We start from the raw sequence: 26,116 nt of genomic DNA on the forward strand, positions 1-26,116 counted from the left end.
AAATCGCCGAACCTTCAGCCAAGTAATGCCACCGGTCTAAATCGGGTTTGACGGGTCCGTGTATTTTGAAGCCTATCGCACACAGCTATAAACGTTGTAGCGGTCAATGGCTGGGGTGGTCGCACGGAGGCCAAAGTATTCTTGGTATATGTGATGACGAGGTCGGATGCGTTGAAAATGTAGCGGACAGCGCCATTTTTTCTAGCAGAAAAGCATTGAGGACGTTCTTGGTGGGCTCCAGCATCCCGATCACCAGCCAGCACCTGTACGCGATAGGTATCCCTCCCCCATGTGTGGTCCTCGGACTAGGTCAGCGGTATCTTACCACTCTCACTAAAATATGGCGGGAATGTGTTCGACTTCTTCACCTTCTGCAACGCTTCCCTAGAGAGCATGGACAACCTAGTCTTTACGTTAGACCCGACACCGTGTCGAAAAACACAACTGGACATTTTCAGTTGTCACAAGTGATTTTTACACTATTTTTGTCCGTGAAGTTTGTCCGTGAAGTTGTCCGGGAGAAGTTCTTGGAATATCAAATGAATTCCTAAAGTGTTGCGTTGTCCCTTATCATAGCGATCGAACTACAAAAACATACTACAGAAAAATACCGCAATACTGCAGAAACATCTGCCATCACGACAAAACAACAAAACATCTGTGGTGTTTTGGTTAAGATTCTGTAGCTTTTTATGACTGGATATGTATGCAATACACTCTGCATGCTCACAAATACATTGGTGCACCTCAGTTACCAGGGTAAACTGGCACTAATTTCGTTAACCAGATACTGCCGTGCTTTCATGGTTTTGTAGAAGTACCGAAGGCACTAGGTTCACGCTTGAGGCAAGCATAAAGCGTCAACTATGTTAAAGCTCCAACAAAACATGATCACTATTTCAGGATCAGCAGTGCGTATCGGGTGCGTACCAAGTGGATACCTCTCAGTATGCGCTCTCGACAATTCAGTGTTCAATCAGAGAACCCAAAGAATTACGTTTGGGTATTGGCACACAGAACCCCATTTATTTACAAATACGTCGCACGAAAAGATTGTGACCAGAAAACACTACCATTCCTGGCAAGAGCCAGATATAATCAATTCATGCTTCTCGCGGAATATGATTCTGTAAAAAAATGAAAGCGCGTATATCACCGAAGGCAGTCACTTTAAAATATTTGTACACTGCTTTCACTTGTCCCATCTATTCTAAACTAAGCATAGATTGCCGTAAGATGAGTGCCTAACTGGAATCTCTCCTTCGCAAAACAGACCACGGCAGCCTAGTCACTGCAGTGCCATCGGTGGTATCTTGAAAGGTAGCCTATCTGTCTAAAGTGAATTTACTGTAAGGCGTACTGTTTCTTTAATGTTTAAATACGCTCACTTCGTCGTTATAAGCTTAAGTCTAGTAGCTATAAGCGGTACGGTTACAAATACCCCCAACGTATGATATCGGGAATGTGTTCGGCGCCGTTGCTCTAATGTTCAAGTTTTGGAAGGCTGATCTGCGATTCCTCAGTTCACTGGCCCCAAATAAATATTGTGCGCAGAACCCTGGGACTGAGAGTTCTGTGAGCGCACCAGTTTCGATTTCCCTTTAAAGCACACAGACTACAATGTGGCCCTCTGATTGGTCTAATAATCGGCGGTGATGTGACTGCCACGCCACTTGCGGCTATGAAATGAGTTGTTCAGGGCTCCATAAAAAGTTAAAAATAAAGATAACTGCACAGGCTAATGGTGCCGCTACCATATGCTAACCTCTAGATAATGGCTGCCCGACATGTCCAGGTTTTAAATCCGGGTACTACAACTGATATGATTTAACAACGTTGAAATTCGGGCTTATTGGTTCATACTTCGGAGCAATAGCGCAAACAGGACAAGGGACCAAGAACGAGTAGACACACACAGCGCTAACTTCCAACAACTTTATTAGAAACAAAGGCACAAGAATTTATACACGCATTTTTGCCGTGTCATCCCAAAGCATGCGCAAATTACCTACCTTACCTTACCATTGCTTACCTACGCTCGCAGTGAATTTGCGCATGCTTTGGAATGACACGGCAAAAATGCATGTACAAATTCTTATGCCTTTGTTTCTAATAAAGTTTTTGGAAGCTAGCGCTGTTTGTGTCTACTCGTTCTTGGTCCCTTGTCCTGTTTGCGCTATTGCTCCGAACTGATATGACTGAAGACATGTAACTGCGACTATGTTCCAATTCTGCTGTGACCTCTGGTGTCGGATGGGTGAAGTGTATCTAGTTAATGGTGGGATGGTCTATGGTGGCGCGGTCTCCTGATTTGCTTCCAGTGGGTGTGAAGGGAACCCTGACTTTGGGTCCATCGAGCGTTTCGTCCAGGTACTCGTTGAAGGCGTGAATGAAGATGTTGCACGGAACGCCGGGGCTCAACTGCGGCATCTGGAGTGCCGTCCTGGTGGGATCCAGGGTGACGACAGTGCTGTTGCCCTTGACGTCGCCGTGCATGCAAGTGAATTTCACTTCGTAACCGGCGCCCGGGCCGTTCCAGGACTCCGGAGGAAGCCAGGTGAGGATGTGGCCGTCGTTCAGTTCGGTCACAGAAACGTTCCTGGGTTTGGTGGGTGCTGGAAAACAAAAAAGAGTCGACTGATTGGAGATGTTTATGGTTTATGGTGGTTTTACGTCCCAAAGCGACTAAGGCTATGAGAGACGCCGTAGTGGAGGGCTCCGGAAATTTCGACCACCTGGGGTTCTTTAACGTGCACTGACAACGCACAGTACACGGGCCTCTAGAATTTCTCCTCCAAAGAAATTGCAGCCGCCGCGGCCGGGATCGAACCCGCGTCTTTTTGGGTCAGCAGCCGAGCACCATAACCACTGAGCCACCGCGGCGGCCTGATTGGAGATGTGTGCATCAAATCTATGTTGTAGCGCATTAATGGCGCTAAGAAAGTTGCTTTCATTTATCTTTTTATCGGTGCTGTGTGCAGAGCATGCACTGGTACAAAGGGAGATTAAACCGCTTGAGAGAGGAATACGATCAGTGCTTTTTTTTCCCTTCTTCGGGACAGCACAGTCATAGATAGCAGAAACATAGATATCAGACCAGAATACCAGTATCAGTTAAACGCTTGATGTGGAACAGCTGAAAATCCACACGGGTAGCTGTTATTCAAGCGTGAAGTCATTAAAACAAAATGGAAGAGCGCTATAGATAGACCCGGGTTGCTTTTGTCAGTGAGATCTCATCACTTCAGAATATTTCACGCTATTGGTGTCTGGAGCATGTGATGCGAAATATTGTCCTTACCTAAGCTTTATAACCAAAACTTGATGACACTACATATTAATATAGCGTGATATGAGGGAAGTAGGTTCATTTCTCGCTTTTTTGCAGGCGTAAGGACTTGATGGAACGGACAGGTTAGTTCACTATATCATCATCCATCGTGGGGGGTACAGCGCGAATATGACGAAGGACGAAGCAAGAAGACTACACGGATGTGTATCCCTTCATCCTTAGTCCTTCGCCTTGTTCGCGCGTTACGCCCCCCCCCCCCCCCCACGACGAATGACTACAAACTCGCCCGGCAAGCTATCCTCCTTCAATGTATATCATTACCGCGGCCATGAAATTAGACCAACTATTTTTTCTGACATTAGTATAGAGCTGCATACAAAGCAACTACTTGGGGACAGTAGCTGCGCCTTGTGCAAAGCTTAAAATTTTAGCAATTCAACCGTATTGACGGAGGTGGAAATGCTTTGTCAGCTTGTTGGGGGGTCTGTAAGCACTCGTAAAGCTGATGCTCTTAACTAATCTTCTACACACACGCTTTTTCATAAGCAGCACAGGTGATCAGTCCAATACTGCAAATGTATGGTTCCACTTTGGTCCTTTGGAGGACCGGAATTTGCCAATATATTTACAATATTAGGCCGATGATCTGTGCTTGGGGAAGCGCCTCAAAGGAAAGAAAGCATGATTATTTGAAGTTGTCGAATTTTGTGTCCAGTATATGCCGCGGGGATGCGGACAATGTACGGAAGTCACTAAAGAGGCTATCACTAATAATTTACGGCCCCCATGAAACACATTTTGAGCTGCAAAAATTAAAAATGATGAAAAAACATCCTTCGTCGTTATTTTAATGAAGAGTTGATATTTGGAACAAATTAACCGGAACATTGGTTTAACTTTTTCCGTAGTCCGTCAGCGCGAAACATCAATAATTAGAAGGCCACTTACCGCCTATAAGCGTTTCGAAGTCTTTGCTGCTGGCCAGGCCCACGGCGTCCAAACCCCGTCCGATGACTCCTGCCGTGACAGTCACGGTGTAGTTTCTCCAAGGAGACAGTTTGCTCAACTCTACCTCGGTGTCTCGAGTGGTGAAGTTTTTCACGACGCTCCCTCCGGTCTCGACCGTGGTTGCGTTCTCCAACGAGCTCTGTCCCGCTTCCGAAGTAGCAGCATTTCGGCTTACGTCGTGTTGTGGGCGGACACCAAGCACAACGCGATAGTACGACCCGTCGACATGATCAAATTCGGACACCTTCGACCAAGACACGTCCGCTGAATTCTCCGTCACGTCCGTCACAGTCAGGCCAACAATGTTCGGAATCTGAGGAGTCCAACTTGTGCTAACGGTCTTGCTGATCTCGCTTTCAAATACCTCATTTTCTGTCCTGACCAGCAGTTGCACTGTAACGACCACCGCTGCGAAGTTGTCGATTCCTGGAAACGTCGCGCTGAACACGTCGCCAGACACCGTCTTATTGAGGCAGTCTTGAGATCTTTCGTTAGAGCCAACACAGAGAGTGACGCGGTATTCCAGGTCATATTTCACGCTGTTTGTAATAGACCAGGAGACCACGATGTCTGACGTCGAATGCTTTCTGTTCGTCGTTGTAACGGAGACGTTCGCAATAGCGGGAAACCCTTCAGCTTTTGTGGTCTCAAAATGCCGTATGGCGCTGCCCTGCCACGTTACTGTTTGTGAACCGTAAATAGGCACGACTTCTACAACGTACTTCGTGTAAGGCTGGAGTCCGTCAATAAGTGTCGTCGTACTGTGAGAAGACACAGATGCATTTCTTTTGACGACTTCTCCGGTTTGGCTAGAATGATATAACCACCAAGACACCCGGTAGCTCTTCAGGTCTTCATTTTCACCCGGGGGCGCCCAAGATATGCGGAGCTCTGAACCGCTTACTGCCTCTACGGTGTAGTTGACGAAGTCTTCTCGAGGGCCTGCGAAATCATAATAGAACCTTTTAAATTTGTGGTGTTCAAAAAGTGCCCAAAGTGATTTTTTTCACGATTACAAGGAAGCGAAGGCAGGCACAATACCATACTTTTATTGCAAAATAAGCGGCGTGCTGAGAGCTAAATAAAATAGCTTGAAAGTGCCGATGGCATTCAAATAAAGCATGAAATGAATAGTGAATCTTCCGTTAATGTAGATGTTGCCGCTTTCTTAGCTCTTGATGCTCATTTCACAAGCGGCTCAGGGAAATAGAGTTTATGAGTTATAATTCTTGTCAAAAGCACCTTTCTGATGAAAGGTAAAACAAGCGCAATAATGGATGCTAGATGGGCAACTGCTTAAGAGCCCTAGAGATTGAATGAAATTTGGCAGTGAAGGAACGGTGGCCAGAATTTTCGACATCAATCACTTTTGCCCTGTATTTCACCTCACATGGATTCGTCAATTACGCAATTCATACTCACCTATTGTCCAATTCCTGCGATAAATTAATACGGTAAGATCAACATCCAAAATTGCCGTTTGACTTGATTGGTTTCAGTTCCAGAAATTTATACCCGAGCGATCTGATTCGACGGATGAATGTTAAGAGCATTTCATTCGAAACGGATTGGTGTCATGTGCCACCGCGAGCTCGGCATTTTTCTTCTCTTTATTTATTTAACCACTTTTACATGTTTAAAAACCCCAACCTAGAATCCTAGTACACTTTGGCTTTTAGGCTATACCAACTCTGCATTTGTACTTCTTTCTTTAGGTCACTGACCTGCTTTAAGCCCACATATCCCGGAAAGGTTCTTTATTTAATGTCAGCCGCACGTGCATGCCCCTCACGTTCTTTATCCCTAACCGGTGTGGTCCGGGGGTACCGACCGACTCTGCGGGCACCAACATCTCAGTGGATATTGCCACGTTCTATCAAAATATACTCAGCTGTTTCTTATGATTTGCCACACACTGCAAACGGCTTATAATCCTGGACATGTTTCTTTTTTAGAAATGCGTTCTAAGCATAAGCGGTTCTAAAGCGTGCCAATCTAACTTCGGACCATGCTTTGGACACCGGAGCGCTGCCTCTACACTTATCATTGAGCGGTTCCCTCTGCGAAGTCACAGGTTGGTGGCGCCACCTGGTTGGAAGTTGTGAAACCTTTGGCGGCACCTGTTCTCCGAACGGCTGAGAGTTTCCCGCTATGAACTTCAGAGTGTGCTGATCCACCGTGGTGTTGATATTCCAGTTCGCTACAATTATGAAACGCCTTTTCGTTGGCTTGTATGCGTGTTTTGCCCTGCTAATATACATGAAGTAATTGTTCTCTCGTCGGGTTTGAGAGTAAAATCTGATTAAAAAATGGCTGATCTGTTTCCTACTGGATATGTTCCCAGTGCATATCTGTTCATATCTGTGCATATCTGTTCCCACAGATATGCACGAAGTTTACTGACATCTTGAGGGGTCGACTTCCTGCTTGCTTTGGCGCGGAGCATCCATTTTGCCGTATATATCGTTTGCAGTCTGAGCACGGTACCGGGCGATATCCTTGGCTTTCCACTGGCGCCTCTATTGAGTGTCGAACGTCACCAGTGACTTCAACTACGCCCGTTCAAAGCGGGAATTATTGGCAGCGTTACATACGCACAAAATGTGTTCTGCATCACCACTGTTCTGTGGACAGTTGGGACAGTAAGCTGTATCATGATATGCGAAGTTGCATTCTGTTAGTGCAGTAGAAAGTAGTTTTCCTTCTAACCCCTGAACAAAGCTGCCATTCGGCAGTGGTTAAAGCGCTTAAAACTAAGTAGCTCGCTATGATTAGCAGGTACTGGGCTGGCCACGTGTCAACCACGCAATCCCTGTTGCCTATCCGTAAAGCGTATACATTCAAGAAATGCGTCATTTGTTACATTAGGCTCAATTTACACTTGCAAGAACACTTTTGCACGCTATAGTGTGGGCATACTGAAATACACACAGCGCTCTGTTCTGTCACCTGGTTTCTTCCTTTGTTTGTCTGCGCTGTAAACCCCCTTTCAATTTAAACGTTGCGGATATAAATACATCAATATTATATGAATGCTTCCCTTTCCCACAACACAGATCAATATGTATTAACATAGCCTCTAAATATACAACATGTAAATAATTGTAGTTGAGTTTGAAGAAAAGAGAAGAATAAAATAGTGATCATTGCGGAGACCATATATGCAATTCAAATTTTATTGTTGGCATGGTAAAGTGGTGCCGAGTCGATGCGACAAAGGCGACCATATATGGTCGTTGGAAAAGAATTACAAAGAATTTAGTGAAATTAAAGGAGTAGGAAATGTCCAGAATAAGAGAAGCTCAAATTAAAATTCCAGATGTAGCCCTCCTGAGAACTACATACTAAATCATTGCATGAGTTTGAGATATTCTACTGCTGTTAGTATCAAAATTGCTATTATTCGTATAAATCATGTTCAGGGAATGCCTGAAATAGCCGAGATGCGTATACACGTCATCGAGGATGAGTATTACTTCACATTATTGTCATTTAAATAATCATACAAGACTACATAAAGGCCGGATGTCGCGAGCAAGTACAGTACTGGAATATTCAAAATTCAACCCGCAATGTTATCAGATCCATCTTGAGTGCTGTCTTTGCAGTTGCTAGCGATACATTTTACTGCAAAAGATTAATAAACCTCACCAATCCAAAGGCAATAAAATCGAGCCAAGCTTTTCCGGCGGAAATAATAAAGGAAGATCCAATCCTGATCTCACTAGCCGCAAGCTGCAGCACTCGAGTATGACGTCACTATTGAAAGAATAAATGCAAAGGAAATACATCAAAATTCGAAACAAAGTTGTGGCTGCGGTAAAAGCGAGAACCGAAAAAAAAGGGAATGGAAAAAAAAACGATCACGCTCCTTACAGATGTCTTGGAGGACCGATTTGTCGATATTGTTACATGAAAATGCGCTTATAACAAAATCCGAGCCATCTTTCATATTCAACATAGAATGTATGCGAGAAACCGGTCATTGGACAGAATTTAGGAAATGTGTTTGTAGTAATTGAAACTGAAGGCTCAGCAAGATAGGGTCGAATGCCTGTATGAGAAACATTTTTCTATTTGCAGGACAGTAACAGGCAAAATCAGTAACGGAGGTAAACTGATAATATAACATGGCATATGGTCGAGTGATCTGCAAACGCCGTGGAAATGGTAGTTAGTGCTTAGGTTACATATACTGGGTGTCACACCCAAGACTTTCTGCAATTTTAAAAATTGGGTTTTTGAGTTATAAGAGAGCTTTTTTCGGCATAGCATGTCAGTGCTGTAGTGCATCAGAATACAGCTAAGACATGCTAACTGGAGGCTGGTTAACTACTTTTAAATAGTTAGGATTTCAACTGTCTTAAGCTGAATATTTATTGATAGGCGTGTAGCGCACCGTACGTAATACCCATATCTGTTTTTAGAATTTCACAAACGTGATAACCCTCGCCGTAGTGGCTTAACAAAATTGAGCCATTTCTGGAGTCATTCGAAAATCACGTGACTACGGAGACAGAACACCGACGTCCATCAAATCGCGTCACTCTGTAGCGCATGTGTCACGTGATAATTTCCGCCTCGGCCACGCTGGAATAACGCAGTGGAGCAGCGTGGTGGGCATCGCAGCGTGGGCGGGACAGGGATTGTCACGTGGCACATGCGCCACACAGTGACGCGATTTGATGGACGTCACTGTTCGCCCTCCCCCTCCACAGGCACGTGATTTTTTAATGCTGCCGGGGTAATTGCGCTTTCGAAATTCTAAAGATTGAAATGGATATTCCTTACGCTGGGCTACATGCCTCTCAATAAATCAACAGACTGAGGGCAATATTTACAAAGTTGACTATTCAGTAGTAGTTTGCCAGCCTGTTAATTAGCACGTCTGAGGGGTATTATAATGCACTGCACCGCTGACAGTATTATGCCGAAAAGAAAGCACTCTGCTAACTCTAAAGTTCTATTTTTAATAATTGCGGAAAATCTTTGGTGAAACATCTGTGTAAGAACCGGTACCCCTCCCCCCTCCCCACCCCCTCTTTTTATTTTCTGAAAAATTAAGACCGTGACTTTACGTGTGCTGAATCGCTGAATCGTAACAAAGATTTCATCGGGACAGAATGACCTGTTTGACAATATTTAATACTTCATATAACTGATGTGTACAAATGGCTTTAGACGTACCTACTCATTTAGCTTAACGTTTTCACTGTTTTCTACAAGGGTAAAGTTGTTTACTTAAAAAAACACTAATGCATGACCGACCCGTAATTTCACACTGTCATTTCAACTGCGAAGTTGGATTGTGTCTCAAGACTTGAAGACAATAGCTGGGATTTTAAACGCTCATTACACACAGAATATACATGAGATGCAATATTTTAAGCCAATAAGAAATGCAGTAAACATTTAGAAACGACCAGCTCCTCCAGAACGGCAGAACTTACTGTGTTCTGCATTTGGATAGGCTTATTTTAAATTCAAGGTAGGCAGTATGAAACAAGATGTATTCTTCAGTTCCGCTCTTTAACAAGACAACATTGTTTATTTTCTTGTTGACACCGCAGAATACTAGTGTGCTTACGGACCACCGTTACCTATCTATACGTAACAGGTCATCATTATCATCATCAACCTGACTACAGTTACGGTAGGGCAACGGCCTCGCCCACGTCTCTCCAATTAACCCTTTCTTTTGTCAGCTGCGGCCACTTTATCGCCGCAAACTTCTTAGTCTCATACGCCCACCTAACTTTCTGCCACCCCCTGCTATGTTTGCCTTCTCTTGGAATCCACTCCGCTACTTTTAAGGACCAGCGGTTATCCTGTCTTCGCTTTACATGCCCTGCCAAAGCCCATTTCTTCCTCTTGATTTCGACTAGGATGTCATTAACCCGCGTTAGTTCCCCCACCTACTCTGCCCGCTTCCGATTTCTGAACGTTAAACCGATCATGCTTCTTTCCATAGCTCGCTGCTTTGTTCTTAAGCTGAACCCACTTCGTTAGCCTCCATATTTCTGCCCCATAGGTGAGAACCGGTAAGATACAGCTGTTCTATACTTTTCTATTGAGGGATATCGGTAAACTGCCATTCATGATCTGAGAGAACCTGCCCAATGCGCAACAGGTAATAATGGGCATGTGTTTTACTCAACTTTTTATGAATGTGCGTGAATGACTGGCTTCTGCTTTGGCGTCATTAATATGGCACTTTTATTTAAAAATAATGCTGTGCAGCCCTTCCCACAAGATTCGTGCTTAAAATATATCAGATGAGTGGAAGTTGCCATAACTCTTGAATAAAAGGCTTGAACAAGAATCACTTCCCTGCGGTTCCGCCATTGACGAAGTACTACTGGACAATATTAACCTCCCAGCGGACTTGTACGGGCCCGGCCCGTCATAAGCCAACTGTCATTTCTGGCTCATGACGAGTCCAGCTCGTCGTATGTTTTCTGGCACTCTCTGTGTCCGGTTTAGAGAGAGGAGGGCTTGGCTGGACTCCTCATAAGCCAACTGTCATTCCTGGCTCATGACGAGTCCAGCTCGTCGTATGTCTTCTGGCACTCTGTGTCCGGTTTAGAGAGAGGAAGGCTTGTTTGAAGCACTTTTTTGGTTTGCCCACAGATGACAGCACGGTACTGAATGGTCATTTTAGTACCACCTGCGAAAAAGTCCGTTAGGGGGTTAAGTGCATGGCTAGTAGACAAAGTTATACAGCAGTAGCAAGAGCTATCGCCACTTCTCCTTCGATGGTATGACAGTCGTGCTCTACAAACGCCCTCACTTCGACCACGTAACCGCCTCCAGCCCACTGCTCGGACAATGAGAAAACGGTCCTCGTCGCATCAGACACCGTCTTTCGACTCTCGCACGCAGGCTTCGAATGCGAGGCAGTGGCCGCCGAGGAATCGTTCAGTGGGCACAAAGTCACCAGGTATCCGGTCGGCAGAGCGCCTCCTGTGTACGTGGGCTTCTTCCAGGTTACCAAAGCTGTCACTTCTGGTTTTCCACGGTCGTGCCGATGCTTGACGACGTCGAGTGTCAGGTTGGCAGGAGCGGTACTGGGAAGTGGATTCGTGACACCCTCGCCACCTGTGATCACAAGGGCGCGGGGACTTTGCTGCGTATCGCTCACGCGAGCCACGGACACGGCGTAGGGCGTGTAAGGTTGCAGATCGGTAATGACGAACTGTCGGGCGGGCTCTTCAGGGGTGAAGGTTAGCTTTCTTGAAGAGACTTGACTGGAATGGGTATCCCTCTTTGGTCGCCAAGAGACAGTATACTCTTCGGGTGTCTTGCCAGAATCTTCTCGGGGCCACGTTACTTCGAGTGCAGTGGAATTGACAGCTTTCACGGACACTGGGGGCACGTCGTCGCTCGTGTCTGTTGTGGTGAGGTGCGGGGAAAAAAACCAGACGGGAAACGCATGCTTAAGCAAACGTTTATTTCAAATAGGGTGTTTAACGAATTCTGACATAGAGACGCTAGTATAGAAACAATTGAAAATGTATATTACATCAAGCGCTAAATAGTTACTGGACCTGGCTTTGTAAGAGCTTCGAACGTGGATTCCGTGTGCGTGGGTTGTTGATATGAGTAGGAGTTTTCAAAAGGCAAGAGGGCATAGAAGAGAAATATTGTGTGCCTAAAACTGACTCTTCTTCCGCTGTTGTATTGCTTTTGCGCTTTCTGTAGAAAATTATGTTCTAACTAACCCAGTTGAGCACTTTGCTGAGAATTTTGCACCGAAGCTGCGGAACTCTTCCTCGCCTCAGAGAAACATATTCAACGATAAATCTATGTTGAACGCGGAATGAGCGCATCGTACTTTTGTTTTTAGCTCCTGTCATGTAATACACCAGCTAGGGGCACTTAATATGTAATAACTGATGAAACGGATCTTAATGTGCGCTGGCGCCTGTAGAATCCATAACCAACAATTCTGGACAAAAGCATTTTTCAATAGGAAACCGTATATGAACGCAATTTTTTCATACAATGTAAGACTGCACTATAGCAATCAATATATCTCTAGATCACCCGACGGCACTCTTGTATTTTTTTCTATTAACGTTCTTGCTATCGTCAAAAGCGTTCCCCACTGGTTTTCTATGGAAGCCTTAACAGGGTTCGATACGATCAATGGGTCCACTTTAAAACAAAGATTTTACTATATATCAAAAGAATTGATCATCAACTTCAATATTTCCATAGTAATGTCTTAGAATTTTCCAGTTTTCAAAACATTCGTGCGGGAATGTTGGACATGTCAGAAACTGATTTCAGGTGCACATCTGTCGCTGTTTGCGATTTTGACGACTAAGCTGTCTGGTGCGAAGTATTGATTCAAATGTCGCACGGTGCTGATGGTTGGCGTAGAACTGTCCAAGTGTTGTCTAACAAGGAAGTATAGAAAACATTCTTTGAAGTACTTATCATCCAGATCCCCAACAGCCTTCAGAAGAAGCGCACAGAACTCCCTTTCTTCCCTGATGCAGACTACGCATAATGCAGAGAGACAGCTAGTATTTCGCTCCTGTAAACACGCTACGACTGGCAGAAGCGAAATGCGAGAGATGTCCGTGAGCTGTGTGATGGCAGTGCACGTTAGACAGCCCCAGGTGATCGAAATTACATTGAGCCCTCCATTATGGTGATAATTTCTCCTCTTCCTCCATTTTATTCGCCTTTTATTTCCCTTGATACCTGAATGGGGCAGTTACTGCGCTTATCCTTTCCTAATAAAGCAATCATGGTTTATGTTAATTCATGTACTAAAGTGGCCGATAGCCTAATCATAATTATCAGCCGTGCCACTCGGGCATATCGTTTTTGGTCGCTGCTGATGTTGCAATGTCAGGCGGTTTCTTCGTGACGTCACAACCGCGCCATAGACTGTCAGCTTGCTAAGGGCATAGACACGTCGGATGAGAGAACGAGACAACGGTGTGAACAAAGGAGAGTGAACTCTCCACAGCGAGGTTTCATTACATAATGATATAATGAATAATACATTCGCCTATTGGTAGCATACGTACGAACCTTTCTCTGGGTTTGTGGAATGAGTGCGCCCGTTATGTTTTGTGTGCAGCGAAACCCAAGCAGGAAAGTACATGGATTCTACGGCACTGATGTTTTGAATGCTAAATCTAGGCTCAAGCATTTCCAAAAGTGTCGACAGTGAAGGTGTGTTTCTTTACTTCTGTGCGCAACACAAACGCAGCGTCACCAGTAACGCCTATATTGCAGTAAGAGAGTGAGCTGCCCTTTACAGAACTCGCATTTAGGGGATGGTACGCTGCCCGAAATCAGGAGCAGATTTTAATGACTAAATATACGGAATCCTTGCTCTTGGCAGTGGAGGCATATTTCCACCTCAAAGCGCAATTACTTCGTACAGTTTGCAATTGGAGGAAGCTTTTAGACGTGAATCAAAAAGTCCTGAGGTTAGAAAATAGAGAAGGTTGAAACCTCGCGTAAAATCGTCACAACTGCTAGAACTTCGCATGTTTTGAAGAGGGAATTTGTTTCCGTTGCCAACCGTCAGTCTTCTGTGTTTTTAGTGATGGAATGTACCCTAGGGCTTGATCAGCACAGCCCGCCCCGTAAAGGGTGTGCCCTAGAGGATAGCTGACTTCCTTTTCACTCCTTTCGTGATTAGAGTGCAGTATGATACACGACTTCATGTACAGTCTGTGCGATGGAGAAATGAGCGGTTCGTTCCTTCGAGTTAATTTAGATTTACGATTTTTTTTTACGTATCTTCTTGCTGTCCTAGAAAACTGCTGGCGCATATGAGGACTATTCTTACGACGTTCAATTTCGTACTCACAAACTGCCGTCCCTGTTCATGGTTTCATGATCAAATGAACAAGACAAATTTGTATTTAAGAACAGCCATGGTCTCTCCCGTGCTACGGTATAAATCGCCATAGCGTCGTCAAGCAGTAGCATAGAGCAAAAGACAGGCTACGGACACGAGTGATTTTGTGAAAAATCTCGCGCCCCAGTATCGTTCAGCCTTCCAAAAAAGACAACGGCATCACTGCGGAGCTAGGTAATCACGCCCGCTCCTTAGTATATCGTTTACTGGTTCTGCTCAGTCTTAAAACTAACCGGTACATCTGTTCTTTTTGGCGGGAAACGAAAAAGTGACAAAGCCAGACTACGTTGAGGTTTTAAAACGAAATTCAGAGCTTATTAGACCGACGGCATCTGCATCTGGAACTCTTTAAGTGCCAAGAAAAAGAGGATAGTGATGGGTACTTTCTGGCAATAGCTTTCACTTACCGGCTCGCAGAGTCTTGAACTGGATGGTAGTGTTTCCAGTGCAATGCTGTTGACTTCCCCTGACGACGCACGTCGCCACATAAACTGTGTAGTTGGTCTGCGGCTTGAGGCCCTCAAAGGACGCCTGTGTCCCGTTGGTGACGACTTGGATGGTGGACTGTGGTGATTCCCGATGCAAGGTCACATGGTAGAGGAGTTCATAATCATCGAGTCCGGCTGGCCGGTTCCAGAAAAGTGTGACGTCACTTTCTTTCAGATCTGCTCGCAGCGAGTCCCAGAGCTCTGACACGACCGGTGCGGGAGTTCTGAAGCGGGCGACAGCGTAATCTCCCTGGCCAATTGAGTTGCCGTCGTACGCTACAATGGCCCACACCTCGACGCGGTACTCGGACAGACCCTTCAAGTTTGTGAAGACTGCCTTAGTGTTGTCCGGCGCCTTTGTCACCACATTGCAATCTACGAGCTCCTCGTCAGTTCCATTACCTACGTCGACGCAAAGCATTACGGAGTAATTGTGTATGGGCGAGTCTTCAGGACGAACTGGGAAAGGGTCCCAAGTCACTGTCGCCTGTGATGCGTTGGCGTCGTATTTGACGCGGAGACCACTAGGCTTCTGGAAAGGGTCCGGCTGCGTGCTGCCTGCAACTTGCTCAAGGTCAACTGCGTCGGTCTCGTTGTCACCATAGGTTCTCGAGACATTAACGTAGTAAGTGGTACTCGGCTCCAAGTCTCCGATGAGGAAACTCGTGGAGTCTGCCGCCAGGGTCTTGTTGGATACAGACTCCTCATCGATGGCTGTATCGTTGGCTGTCCACCAGGTCACATGGTAGCCGTCGAAAAGAGTAGTGTTCTTTGGTGGTGCGGGCCAGGTGATGAGTAGCGCTGTGCTGTTGATAGCTTTGACGTGCAAGTGGATTGGCTCCTTGGGTCCACCTGAGTTGGTAAGCGAGATATATTGGGAGTCAGGTCAATAACTGCAATGATGAAACCAAATTGAGGCCTTTGAATATTAGAAGCACTGCGCGAACGGCAAGAGAGTAGGGTTAGATTATTGCATGTTTGGACTGGACGTTTGATACTCTTTGCTTGTTTTCACTTTTCGTGCAAGAACGAAAGTAATCAAAGCAGACAATGCTGTAACATGTAATGTAAAACGTTCCCTTAAACTTATGCCACAATCGCAGGGAAGTGGGCGCCATTTTTATAAAGATATGTGGGTACATTTTAGACAGTACTTTCGTCCTTAGTGTCGTGGTGGAGCACTAGAGTGTGACTTATCTCCAGCAATGCAGGTTGACTTTGTGTCTTGTAGAACAATCGGTGCTCTGAGCTTGAAATTTAAAAAAAAGGTTGATTGGCTGAAAAAGCTGACAAAATCAACCATATTTACACGTGACGGAAGCCAACGGTCACCGAAACCAAGGGCCATAGGAGATGTTTTCTTTTTCAATTTGTGGGGATGATTACTTGGAAATTAAGTTTTATTTATTTATAGCTTAAACATAACTGATGAGAAAGCAGAAGAAAAACAATCACAAGCCGCCGGTCGGATCCGAACCCACGACCCCGAATTTCGCGTCCGGTGCTCTAGCAACTGAGGTACACGGCAACGGCAGTCTATTCTTCTTTCTAGGGTATGTATGTGTAGTGTAACCGAACCTTGGGAGTGTTCACCAGCACCACCCTGGTCCACAGCGGCGGACGTAGTACGTCCTGAATTACCGCGAGTGCTAGGAAGGTACGTGATAGAACGGTGAGGGCTGAGAAGCTATGCGAGAACTGACTTATGCTACCTATGGCATCAACGCTTTGAACGTCTCATAGAAGTGGTTTTGCGGCTAGCACTTTGTTGGCGCCTTCCAAACAAGGTTGTACACAGGAAAAAATCTTTTAACCCGATTTCTCCAGGACTCTTGAAGAGATGCAAGTCTGGAAGGCTGAACTGTTTTTGTAGTTAGATATTTACAGTGCTTGTTAGTTCCCTAAAAAAGGAATCGCCGCTCCATACTGGGAATATATGTGTATTCATCACCATTTCATGCTCCATTAATGATATATTTCAATTAAGACCGTGAAATTTCACTGTGATAACTCACCTTTCGATGAGCTCTTGAATGAAGTGTAGCTCGAGTTTCCACACTCTCTCCGACTTCCGCTTACGAGGCAGGGGGTTACAGAGAGGGTGTATTCTGTAGAAGCTAGAAGATCTTCCACCGATATTTTCGTGACGTTCACCTCCTTCCTGGAGACAATACGTCCGGACGATTCTTCCGTCAAGACAACCTCGTATACGACGCCGAACTTTGACGGAATCCCCTGAGGACGGGTCCAGGACGCCGTCGCGGATCTTCCCTGAATTGTCTTGGATACGACTTGATTGCCTACTGACGGAATCGGCGGAGCACTTGTGATGACGGTAGTTCTCGTGACATCGCCTTTCACGGTGCGTCCTTTGTTGGTCGTGTAAGCGGTTATTTCGACCTCGTACTCAGAGAAAGTTTCAAGTGCCGTGATATCAACATGAGTTTGAGTCGCGGACGTGTTGAATGTCTGACAGGCCACAGGTTTTGCGGACCGTTTTTCGCTGGGACATATCGTGACCTGGTAGCCCTCTATGGGGGGCCCAGATGAAGAGACGGGTGCGTCCCAGCCAACGGTAAGCGTTGAAGAGGTTCCGCCAGAAGTTGACGTGTGGACAACTCCTGTCGGCTTTGGATATGGCTTCGGATCCGTGACGACCTCCGTGTTAGAGACGACTGTCTTCCATTCTGCGTTTCCGTCCTTGAAGACTTTTGTGACTTGGACGTCGTAATCTTCGAATGGAAACAGGTCGGTGATGACGAAACCAGTTTCATTACGTGGAACAATAACCGAACCGCTGCTTCCAGAATGTCCTTGACCAGTTGAAGGTTTTTTCGGGGACCATGAAACTTCAAAGCCGACCAGAGAAGGTTCTGCTGACGTCACTTGGTTGAAGGTTACCGCTATGGCCGTGCTGTTGACAGTCTCAATCTTGTTTTCTTGCTTGTCCCGAACTGTTGACATGGGTAGAGAGGGATTGAAAGAGCGAGAAAAAGTGGATTTAGTAGATTATAGAGTCAACTTAACAAAAGTGAAGCGCCATAATAAGTAAAAATTCTTGTATTTAACAGCACAGGCTGTACAATGCAGCTCGGCGGAAACAGAAGTTATAACTACGACAGGCACAATAAAACTTAGTTACTGAAACTACCAATTTTCTTAACTGAATGAAGCAGTCAAGGCAATACACAAGAAGCTGTTTGCCATGTTTTATTAGAGGTATTATGCTTGAAAAGCCGTTGCACTATATTTGCTTCTAACGAGATTAGCAAACGTAAAAGTAATCGTGAAACACTGCGTACCAGTTCTTTAGTTTTCGTATTGTATGCACACAATTGGTCGGAAACCTCTCGACATGTAATACGTGCGCCTTTACAAATTCTTTCGCGGAAACAAAAGCTTCGATTCATCAGTCGTGTACGCGTGATAGCTGGACAGCACACGATTCAATTTGTGTGGTGCTCACCATAAATCGAAGGCTTCACGTCGGCTGTGCTCGTTTTTCCACAGTGCTTTGCGCCACCTCGGATTATGCACGCCTCTACTCGAACAGTGTATTCATCGTCTCCATTGAGGCCAGTCAAAGTAACTCCTGTGGAGTTGAACGTTCCCGCCAAAACTTGTTTGCCGGAGCTCTTGTACACTACTGTCACTTCATACACTGCAGTCCAGCGGGTAGACGAGAGGTCTACACCGTTCCACGAGACCGTTAGGTTTTCCTTGCTGAGCACTTCAATTTTCACTCCGTCAACTTTGAGAACGGGTCTGATATCCGCGCTGACAAACGTTTCTGCTGATTTTCCGACTATGATGAGGCCTTGGTGTCTCGTGTAGGCGCTCACAAACACATTGTACGCCTCAAGCCTGTTCATGCCTTCCAGTACCGTCGTAAATGTAGTGGAAGACGTGTTGTACGCGAGGCACGTGGAGCCACCTGGTAGCGTTGGGCGCTCTTCGACGGGGCATATGTTTATATAGTATCCTTCCAATGGAGGTCCTGTGACTTGCTTCGGTGGGTCCCATCTGATTGTCACTCGCGTCAAGTTGTCGATGTCGCTGGAGATCTCAAAGGCCACATTCGTGGGATGCTCCAATGGTTTGGGTGCTGTGGTGCCTTTGGAAATCACCGAGGTGTTCTTGGACACATTGTCCACGACGTAGAAAACGATGACCTCAATGTCGTAGTGCTTGTAGGGTTCGAGTCCGGTGACGACGAAAGTGGTCTCGTTTCCGCCGGACAACTGTGTTTCCACTAGCCCGCTCTGGGCGCTCGTTCCTGTAAGGTTACTGTCTGAGAGGCGCCACCCAACACGATATCCCGTGACGTTAACTTGGGAAGTGGATGTCGGTATTTGCCAGGTGACCTTCAGGGCGGTGGAGTTGACAGCGACGACACTGACGTCTCTTGCACGCGGGATGTTATCTGAAATGGTGTAAGGTAGACAGTATATAGACTCCATCACACATTGATTCAGATACCTGTCTTTACCTGTCCAGAGGATACCAAGCCTACCCCGCTGAAGAAAGTTGTATGATGCAATAAACTCATACAGGCTTCGTCATACAAATGTCATACAGTTTGTATGATACTGCATGACATCTTTATGACAAACTTATGATTGCAAAAATGAATGACATCTGTATGATCATTTCGTCTGATTTGTATGATAACTGTGTGACATTCGTATGAGTTTACTGCATCATAGGCCTTTTTTCAGCAGGATATTAGTAATTACAATTTTATTCTGACTCAACTATACGTTATTTCTAAAGTTTGGAACCTATACATTTTATACGGTGCAGAAAATAACGGTCGGCACGAATGCCTAACACTGTAAATCACAATCAAACCAACAAAAAAGCCCTTTTTTCAGAACAAGGACAACACATTACGATCACCACATTTACCAACGGAAACTACTTGTAAAGTCTCACACCACCCTAATGTAATTCGTCTATATCATCACCGCAGTTTAAAACTATTCTAAAAACTACGATGGAGCCATATAGACCATACGGCGAGCAACACTCGCTCAATGTTTGTAATCAGGGGTAATTCTCAAGTTAAAACCTCAACACCTCTACCAAGCACTGAGGAACTATTAATAGCACTCATGATTACACAAACTGGGGGGGGGGGGGGGGGGGGGGGCATCCATGATCTCCCTTGCACCGCAAGAGTCGGAATCAAAAAGCAAGATTTTCTATCGTCATTTTGCCTCCATCGTTCTAAAATTCATATGCCCAAAAAACGGTAGACATACGGAAGCCTGGGCCTATCATTACCTTATTATGGCCTTTCATTGTCGTTAGCAAAGCCAGCCCAACAAGAAAACATTCAATCATTATTTACCATTCTCTTACAATAACTCCCCATTTTAACAGCCCTTCCAATGGGTGCGGCTCCGGTAAGACTAGTACGTTTTCAATTTGCTCTTCCCTTTTTTAATATGCAAAATAATTATTTATTTACGCCATTATTTCCTCTTCTAATTGTATTAAGGCGGTAAACTTTTATTTTTCAGTTTCTCTTTTTATTAGTCCCACCATAGCACTTGTTTCAGACTACACAGCAGAAGCGTGTCATATTATCTTAATTTGCCAATGCTCAAGTTTTCCCGGATTTGGGTTGCTGCTCGCTCTTGAAAGAAAATGTATCCCAACGGACACCCTGGCATGCAACTAAATGTTCAGCTGCGACTGGTTTCTCCCACTGCTTTCCCTTGCAATTATCTTGTATTAACTCCCAGGGCGTACCAATATAGATACTGAGTTCAAATTATTTTTTAAGACCAAAATCTCATCGCCATCCCTCATTTGGCTGCACTGCCGTGCCCTTTATTCCACTCCTTGTTATTCGAGTGATTAGACACTGGCCAATGAGGATATATAAAACGAAACAATCAAACGCAGGGAGTAACTTTGTCAAACCGGCAAAAGACAGACGACGCTGACACCGCCAACCTACCGAGAATGATAAATGTGCAGTGCTGGAATGCATTGATCCGTGATAGCATGTTGAACGCTTGGCGGCGCAGTTACGCAGTATGAATGAACAACTTCACTCTTCACACCTAAGAGATATAAGCAAAAGCACTAACCTAATTTGGAGGTCTGAAAGGTGGCCTCGGTCGACTCTCCGCATTTACGGATGTGACCCCTGACGTCACACGCCTTGACTCGCACGGTGTAATTGGTATTCCTTTCAAGACCCGTGAATGTGGCCTCTTGAGATGACACCACGGTGCTTTCCACCTCTTTTCCGGTTCCTGCCGCAACCACCTTCACCTCGTAAACCGTTGTACTTGATTCCGCAGAACCGCTCGGCTTCCAGCGCACGACTAAGGCTCCATCGGCCGAGTTGGTCGCTTCAACCTGCGACACGACGAGAAGGGTCTTGGCATCCAAAGCTATCCGCAGCTCTGCCGCTTCACTCTTGACGAGGAAGTCTCCAAACCTGATGTACGCTCTAATTTGGACGACGTACTCGACGAACGGATTAAGGTTGCTGACGTTGAAGAAGTATTCAGTGTCAACCGGATTGACCGTAAAGACAATCGGACTCTTCCCTTCCTCAATGCGCTGAACAAATACTTCGAATACATCGTAGTAGGCACCGTCGTCATACAGTGGTGGCGGCTTCCATGATATGTGAATGGCAAACAACGTCGCATCCACTCTGCGAATCGTAAACATTGCGTCCTCTGGTTTGGGGTACGAATTCGGAGCCGTCTTGGCTTTGACCAGCGCCGCGACACCTTGTACTCTTTCGGAACCGTGACCGTTGATTCGACGCACTTCAATGGAATAGGACGTTTTTGGTTTCAAGTCGGTCACGACGTATGAGTAAACGTTGCCTTGGAGAAACACGCTCGTGATGTTGCTTTGGGTGACCTGTTCGCTATTGTTGCCGGCCGGATAACTTCGCCACCAGGATACGTCGTAGCCTTTGAGAGGCCCGTTTCCGTGCAGAGGTTCCTCCCACGATACGTGGATCGCGCTGTCGTTTGAAGCAAGACGGAGGTTCGTTGGTTCACTTGATCCTGCAGAAGGAACGCCCGGAATTTTAATTAATTGACAGAAGCCGTGAGCGTGACGAATGGAAAGTATGAAGCGCTTGAATAAACTACGACGACTGAGCTTTAATCTTGAGAATTAGTTGCACTTGCGAACAGACCCTAAACTGAATGCACTTTATGTATTCTAAATATTTATCATGCAACCGTTAAGTCCACGTCTTGTAGCTTTTTATAGTTTCTGCCTGCATCGCCGTAGCTGCCAAGTGTCGTAACAATATGGAGGTTTTGCTATAGATAAGTGGGAAAGACTTGAGGAGCAGTATAATTTAACGATTCCTTCCCGAATTTGTTCCATTTTTAAATTTCCCGCCCTTCATTTTTGGCTGAAGTGGCTCCGCTCTCTGGTATCGGTTAAGCTTAGACAAAGGGCGGGAAATTCAAATATAGAATCATTTCAGGAAAGAGTCGTTTTATTACATCGACCCAGATTACTAACCAATCGAAACCTTCTTTCTACCACAGTGACTTTACTAAGTAGACAGTTTTCATGCTGAGTGTAACTTCTCTAATGAAACATCTCGTACTTTAGAGTTCCATCGCAGTTACCCACGTTCTTATATGGAATAAAAAGTCTCGATTCTCTGAATACATTTCAGAGTATAACAACTGCATAAACGTGCCTCTCAAAGCGAAAGGGAAAGGGAGGTGGGGAACTGGACATTCGAAAGTTGTTTGCTCACCTTTAATACTCATGACGACTGTAGCGCTGACTGAGGGAGCTTTTGGCGTCGCGCCATTAGTAGGATGGTGTGCACGCGTAGATTCCAGATAGATGTCATTTAGCTCTTAGTTACTGCCACTTGATGTGAAAGCTTGCGCTGCCACTCTTTGGGTTTCACATCATGGAAATAGGGCAATAACTATAATTTTGCGAAGGTTCCCAGTTTTGGAGCGCCATATTTTGCTCCCGCACACTCTTTAGTACAGATGTCGACTTTCAACTGTCATATATAAAAACAGCTGGCATGCTTTAAGTGCCGTATAAAGCAGCAAGGTGAGCAGGACAAAAGGGGCGAGGGTAACATGCAAGCTGAAAGCTGGAAGCTCTTGCACCAAAGCTTATGGCAAGCTGAAAAAACTGCGTCTGCTATTAGAACCAGTGATGACTGTGAGCGTCACGCATTAGGTCTGGCTCAAGTAAAGAATAAACACAAATGCTTGATGGCGTATGAACACGACGTTTATTTACTGAAATTAAGAGTTCGCAGGGTGAGACACTTATGCTACCAGAAACCAATCGAACGAAAAAAAAATGACGTTTAAAAAATGACATCGCAATCACCGTCAACAGATCTGTCCATTTTTCTCGCGACTTCAGCCTGAATGACATTAGTTTGTCACTGATGTTTCATTAGAGAAGCACAGATAACATTCAGCAGGCGTTTGACAACTCAACCCTCAGTGCAATTCCTTCATGCTTAAGTTTCGTCACCGACAGAGTCTCTCGCGTACTAGGTGATATATCCCATGCAGCTAGGCAACAGGCGCCAGCATTGCATATGGATGGTTTCATTTTGGCCCTTTGTAGAGCCGGCCTTTGCCAATACGTTTCCAATATTGGGCCGATTACTTGTGCTGCTCTGGATCCTAGAATATATAGCAATCCTATAGGATCCTATAGGATCTAGGATGTCCTATGGGATTCTGTAGGATCCTATAGGATATCCTATGGGATTCTATAGAACCCTATAGACTACAGGATCCTACAATATGTTTTGCTAAGTAGCTAGCGGAAATAAAAAGAGATTTTAGGAAAATTGTGACCATGGAGGGAGATTAATATCATCATAAATTTTAGCTTTCCGGCTTAGAACAATAGTAAATGGTCGTTCCCTGTCTGTGCTAAGGTGATTTAAGTAGCTAGTGCAGTGGATGGCACAGTAGTAGTCGACTGACCTGTCGCCGATGTCCGAACGACACCAAGTCTGGCGGCTCCACACTGGCGCTTCGATCCTCTTTCCACACACACCGACACATAAACATGATACACCGTATACGCTTCCAGGTCCGCAAAAGTCACTGTCGGCTCACTAACAAACTCCTGTCGCACTGGCACCCCATACGAATCGACTGCGGTGACGTTGTAAGTCACATCAAAATCCTGAACAGGGCCTACAGGTTTCCAGTCTACATATATGGCCGTAGAATTGGCTGCTGTCGCGTTGAAGTCCGAGACGACAGGTATCACCGGCGCATCAGTGCTGACCCTGGCTGTGGCCCACTCGCCAACGACGACACGACCATGGTTCAGGACGTAGGCTTGCACACGAAAGACGTAGTCTTCAAAGTTGGGCACCGCTTGGAATGTATGTGAAAGCGTGGTTACTGTCGTGTTTGCCTCCCAGCAAGTGGATGCGTTGTGATCGGTGCATGCCTGCAGGATGTAACCTTCGACGGGTGGATTCACGGTGGCGTTAGGCGGGGACCAGCTGCCGACAAGCTTGGACGTCGTGGCGTTGATCTTCACGGCCTGCACTGAGACGTCAGCGGGTGGCGGGCAAGGCTCTGGATCTGTGATTCCCTCAGCATGCGCTGCAACTCCTTCGAGCGTCCCGTTGCCGTAAGTGTTAACTCTGACGACTCGAACGGCGTAAGTCGTGTAGGGCTGAAGGCTTTGCAAGAGATAGGAGGTCGCTTCGCCACTAAGGAAGACGCTATCGCTGGAGGATATCTCGTCGACGTCATGTACCGAACTGCCTCCGGTCCTCCACCAACTGACGTTGTAGCCGTAGACGGGACCATTCTTATGGCTTGGAGGCTGCCAAGTGACTAGAAGAGTCGTGCTGTTCACAGTCTCTACGGTCAGGTTCGTAGGCTCACTTGGCTCTGCTGGCGAAAAAAGCAGTGGAAGAAATGGCCATTCAATGCGGGCTTTTACGACTCTATTTTCGATACCTTCCTGTCCTTCCTGTCCCAACTGGCCAGCCTGTTATGCATATCTAGAGCACTGTTTTCCTACTCTCCTGTCACCCTATCCCCACCCTGACCCCCTCCTGGAGCTCCTAACTCTCGTCAGCGCAGTTAGAACACCAGCTTGCCTCGGAGAACCAGGAGCAAGATTTGCTCAGCGACTGATCTCCATCAATAAAATGATTCCATCTAATCATCATCATCATGAGCCTGACTACGCCCACTGCAGCACAAAGGCCTCACCCGTGTCTCTCCAATTAACCTTGTCCTCTGCTAGCCGCAGCCACCGTATCCCCGCAAACTTTTCAATCTCATCCACCCACCTAACTTTATGCCGCCCCCTGCTACGCTTGCCTTCTTCTATCCGGCTGAAAATTTTCTCTCCGAGACATTGTATGGAGGACACAGGTGAGCATTCCACGACAGGGTTTGCTAAGCCGTGTAAACCAATCGCCCCTGCTATAACACAGCTAGCTTACTGTCTACACTCTCAAAGAAGCGTGAATGACATACTCACCGCTTGCTGTGGTGGACACGGCAATGACAGCAAGGTCGCCCTCGGCAGTCTTTCCATCGGGGAGGTTGTTGAAGGCTTTCACCTGGACCTGGTACTTGGTGTAGGGCTGCAGACCGTAGAAGGTGTTATTGTGCGTGCTCTTGTGCAGTGTCTTGGAACGGCTGATCACTCCGATGGCGGGGCAGGTTCCAAGCTCGGGGCAGATGCGAACGCGGTAGCCGTCCAGGGGACCAGCAGGGTCCAGGGGCGTCTTCCAGGTTACGTCCACTTTCGTCGCTTGTCTACTGACGACTACCAGATCGACAGGCCGGCTTGGATCTGTGAGAGAGTTGTGAAAAGCGCATTGTAACACTGAGGCGACTTTCCAACCACGAGGTGCCTCTAAATATAATGAAACGTCAAGGGTGCAATACTTTTACATGACGACGTAGCCGACTTCTTACAGGGTATCGCTAAACTACGTTCCGTCACCTGTCATTAGGACGCACAAACTACGCGCGACTCTTGTCCAGAAACTTTCAGAAATTTCTCAAGAAGTCAAGCCGCCGCGGTGGCTCAGTGGTTATCGCACTCGGCTGCTGACCCGAAAGACGCGGGTTCGATCCTGGCCGCAGCGGTCGAATTTCGATGGAGGCGAAATGCTGGTTGGTTTATGGTTAGTTTATGGGGATTTAACGCCCCAAAGCGACTCAGGCTATGAGGGACGCCGTAGTGAAGGGCCCCGGAAATTTCGACCACCTGGGGTTCTTTAATATCCCCTGACATCGAAATTCTTGAGGCTCGTGTACTGTGCGATTTATAAACCCGTCTACAGTGCAGTGTAAGTGCATGTTAAAGAACCCCAGGTGGTCGAAATTGCCGGAACCCTCCACTGCGGCGTCTGTCATAACCTGAGTCAGTTCGGGACGTTAAACCTCCATAAACAAAAAGTCA

General features: G+C 46.1%; 1 protein-coding gene across 3 annotated transcripts in view; it reads right to left on the reverse strand.

The window, feature by feature from the left end:
* Positions 1 to 993: 993 nt before the first annotated feature.
* LOC149330442 (fibronectin-like) overlaps positions 994 to 26,116 on the reverse strand; it is a 41,214-nt gene continuing 16,091 nt past the window's right edge. Inside the window, exons 7-14 of one of the 3 annotated variants that reach the window (XM_089561010.1) lie at positions 25,184 to 25,501; positions 23,653 to 24,585; positions 20,779 to 21,720; positions 18,144 to 19,100; positions 16,693 to 17,631; positions 14,597 to 15,529; positions 4,241 to 5,242; positions 994 to 2,615 (exon numbers count right to left, since the gene is read on the reverse strand). In XM_089561010.1, coding sequence (XP_089417136.1) covers positions 2,269 to 2,615; positions 4,241 to 5,242; positions 14,597 to 15,529; positions 16,693 to 17,631; positions 18,144 to 19,100; positions 20,779 to 21,720; positions 23,653 to 24,585; positions 25,184 to 25,501 — 6,371 coding nt within the window. In that variant the 3' untranslated portion in view covers positions 994 to 2,268. Of the gene's footprint in view, positions 2,616 to 4,240; positions 5,243 to 7,460; positions 11,690 to 14,596; positions 15,530 to 16,692; positions 17,632 to 18,143; positions 19,101 to 20,778; positions 21,721 to 23,652; positions 24,586 to 25,183; positions 25,502 to 26,116 lie in introns of those variants that run through there. The other 2 variants (XM_089561011.1, XM_089561012.1) reach the window with 2 other exon arrangements.

Source organism: Amblyomma mixtum, chromosome 9 (genome assembly GCF_055824585.1).
Source record: "Amblyomma mixtum isolate Tamu chromosome 9, ASM5582458v1, whole genome shotgun sequence".
NCBI classification, from domain to species: Eukaryota; Metazoa; Arthropoda; class Arachnida; order Ixodida; family Ixodidae; genus Amblyomma; species Amblyomma mixtum.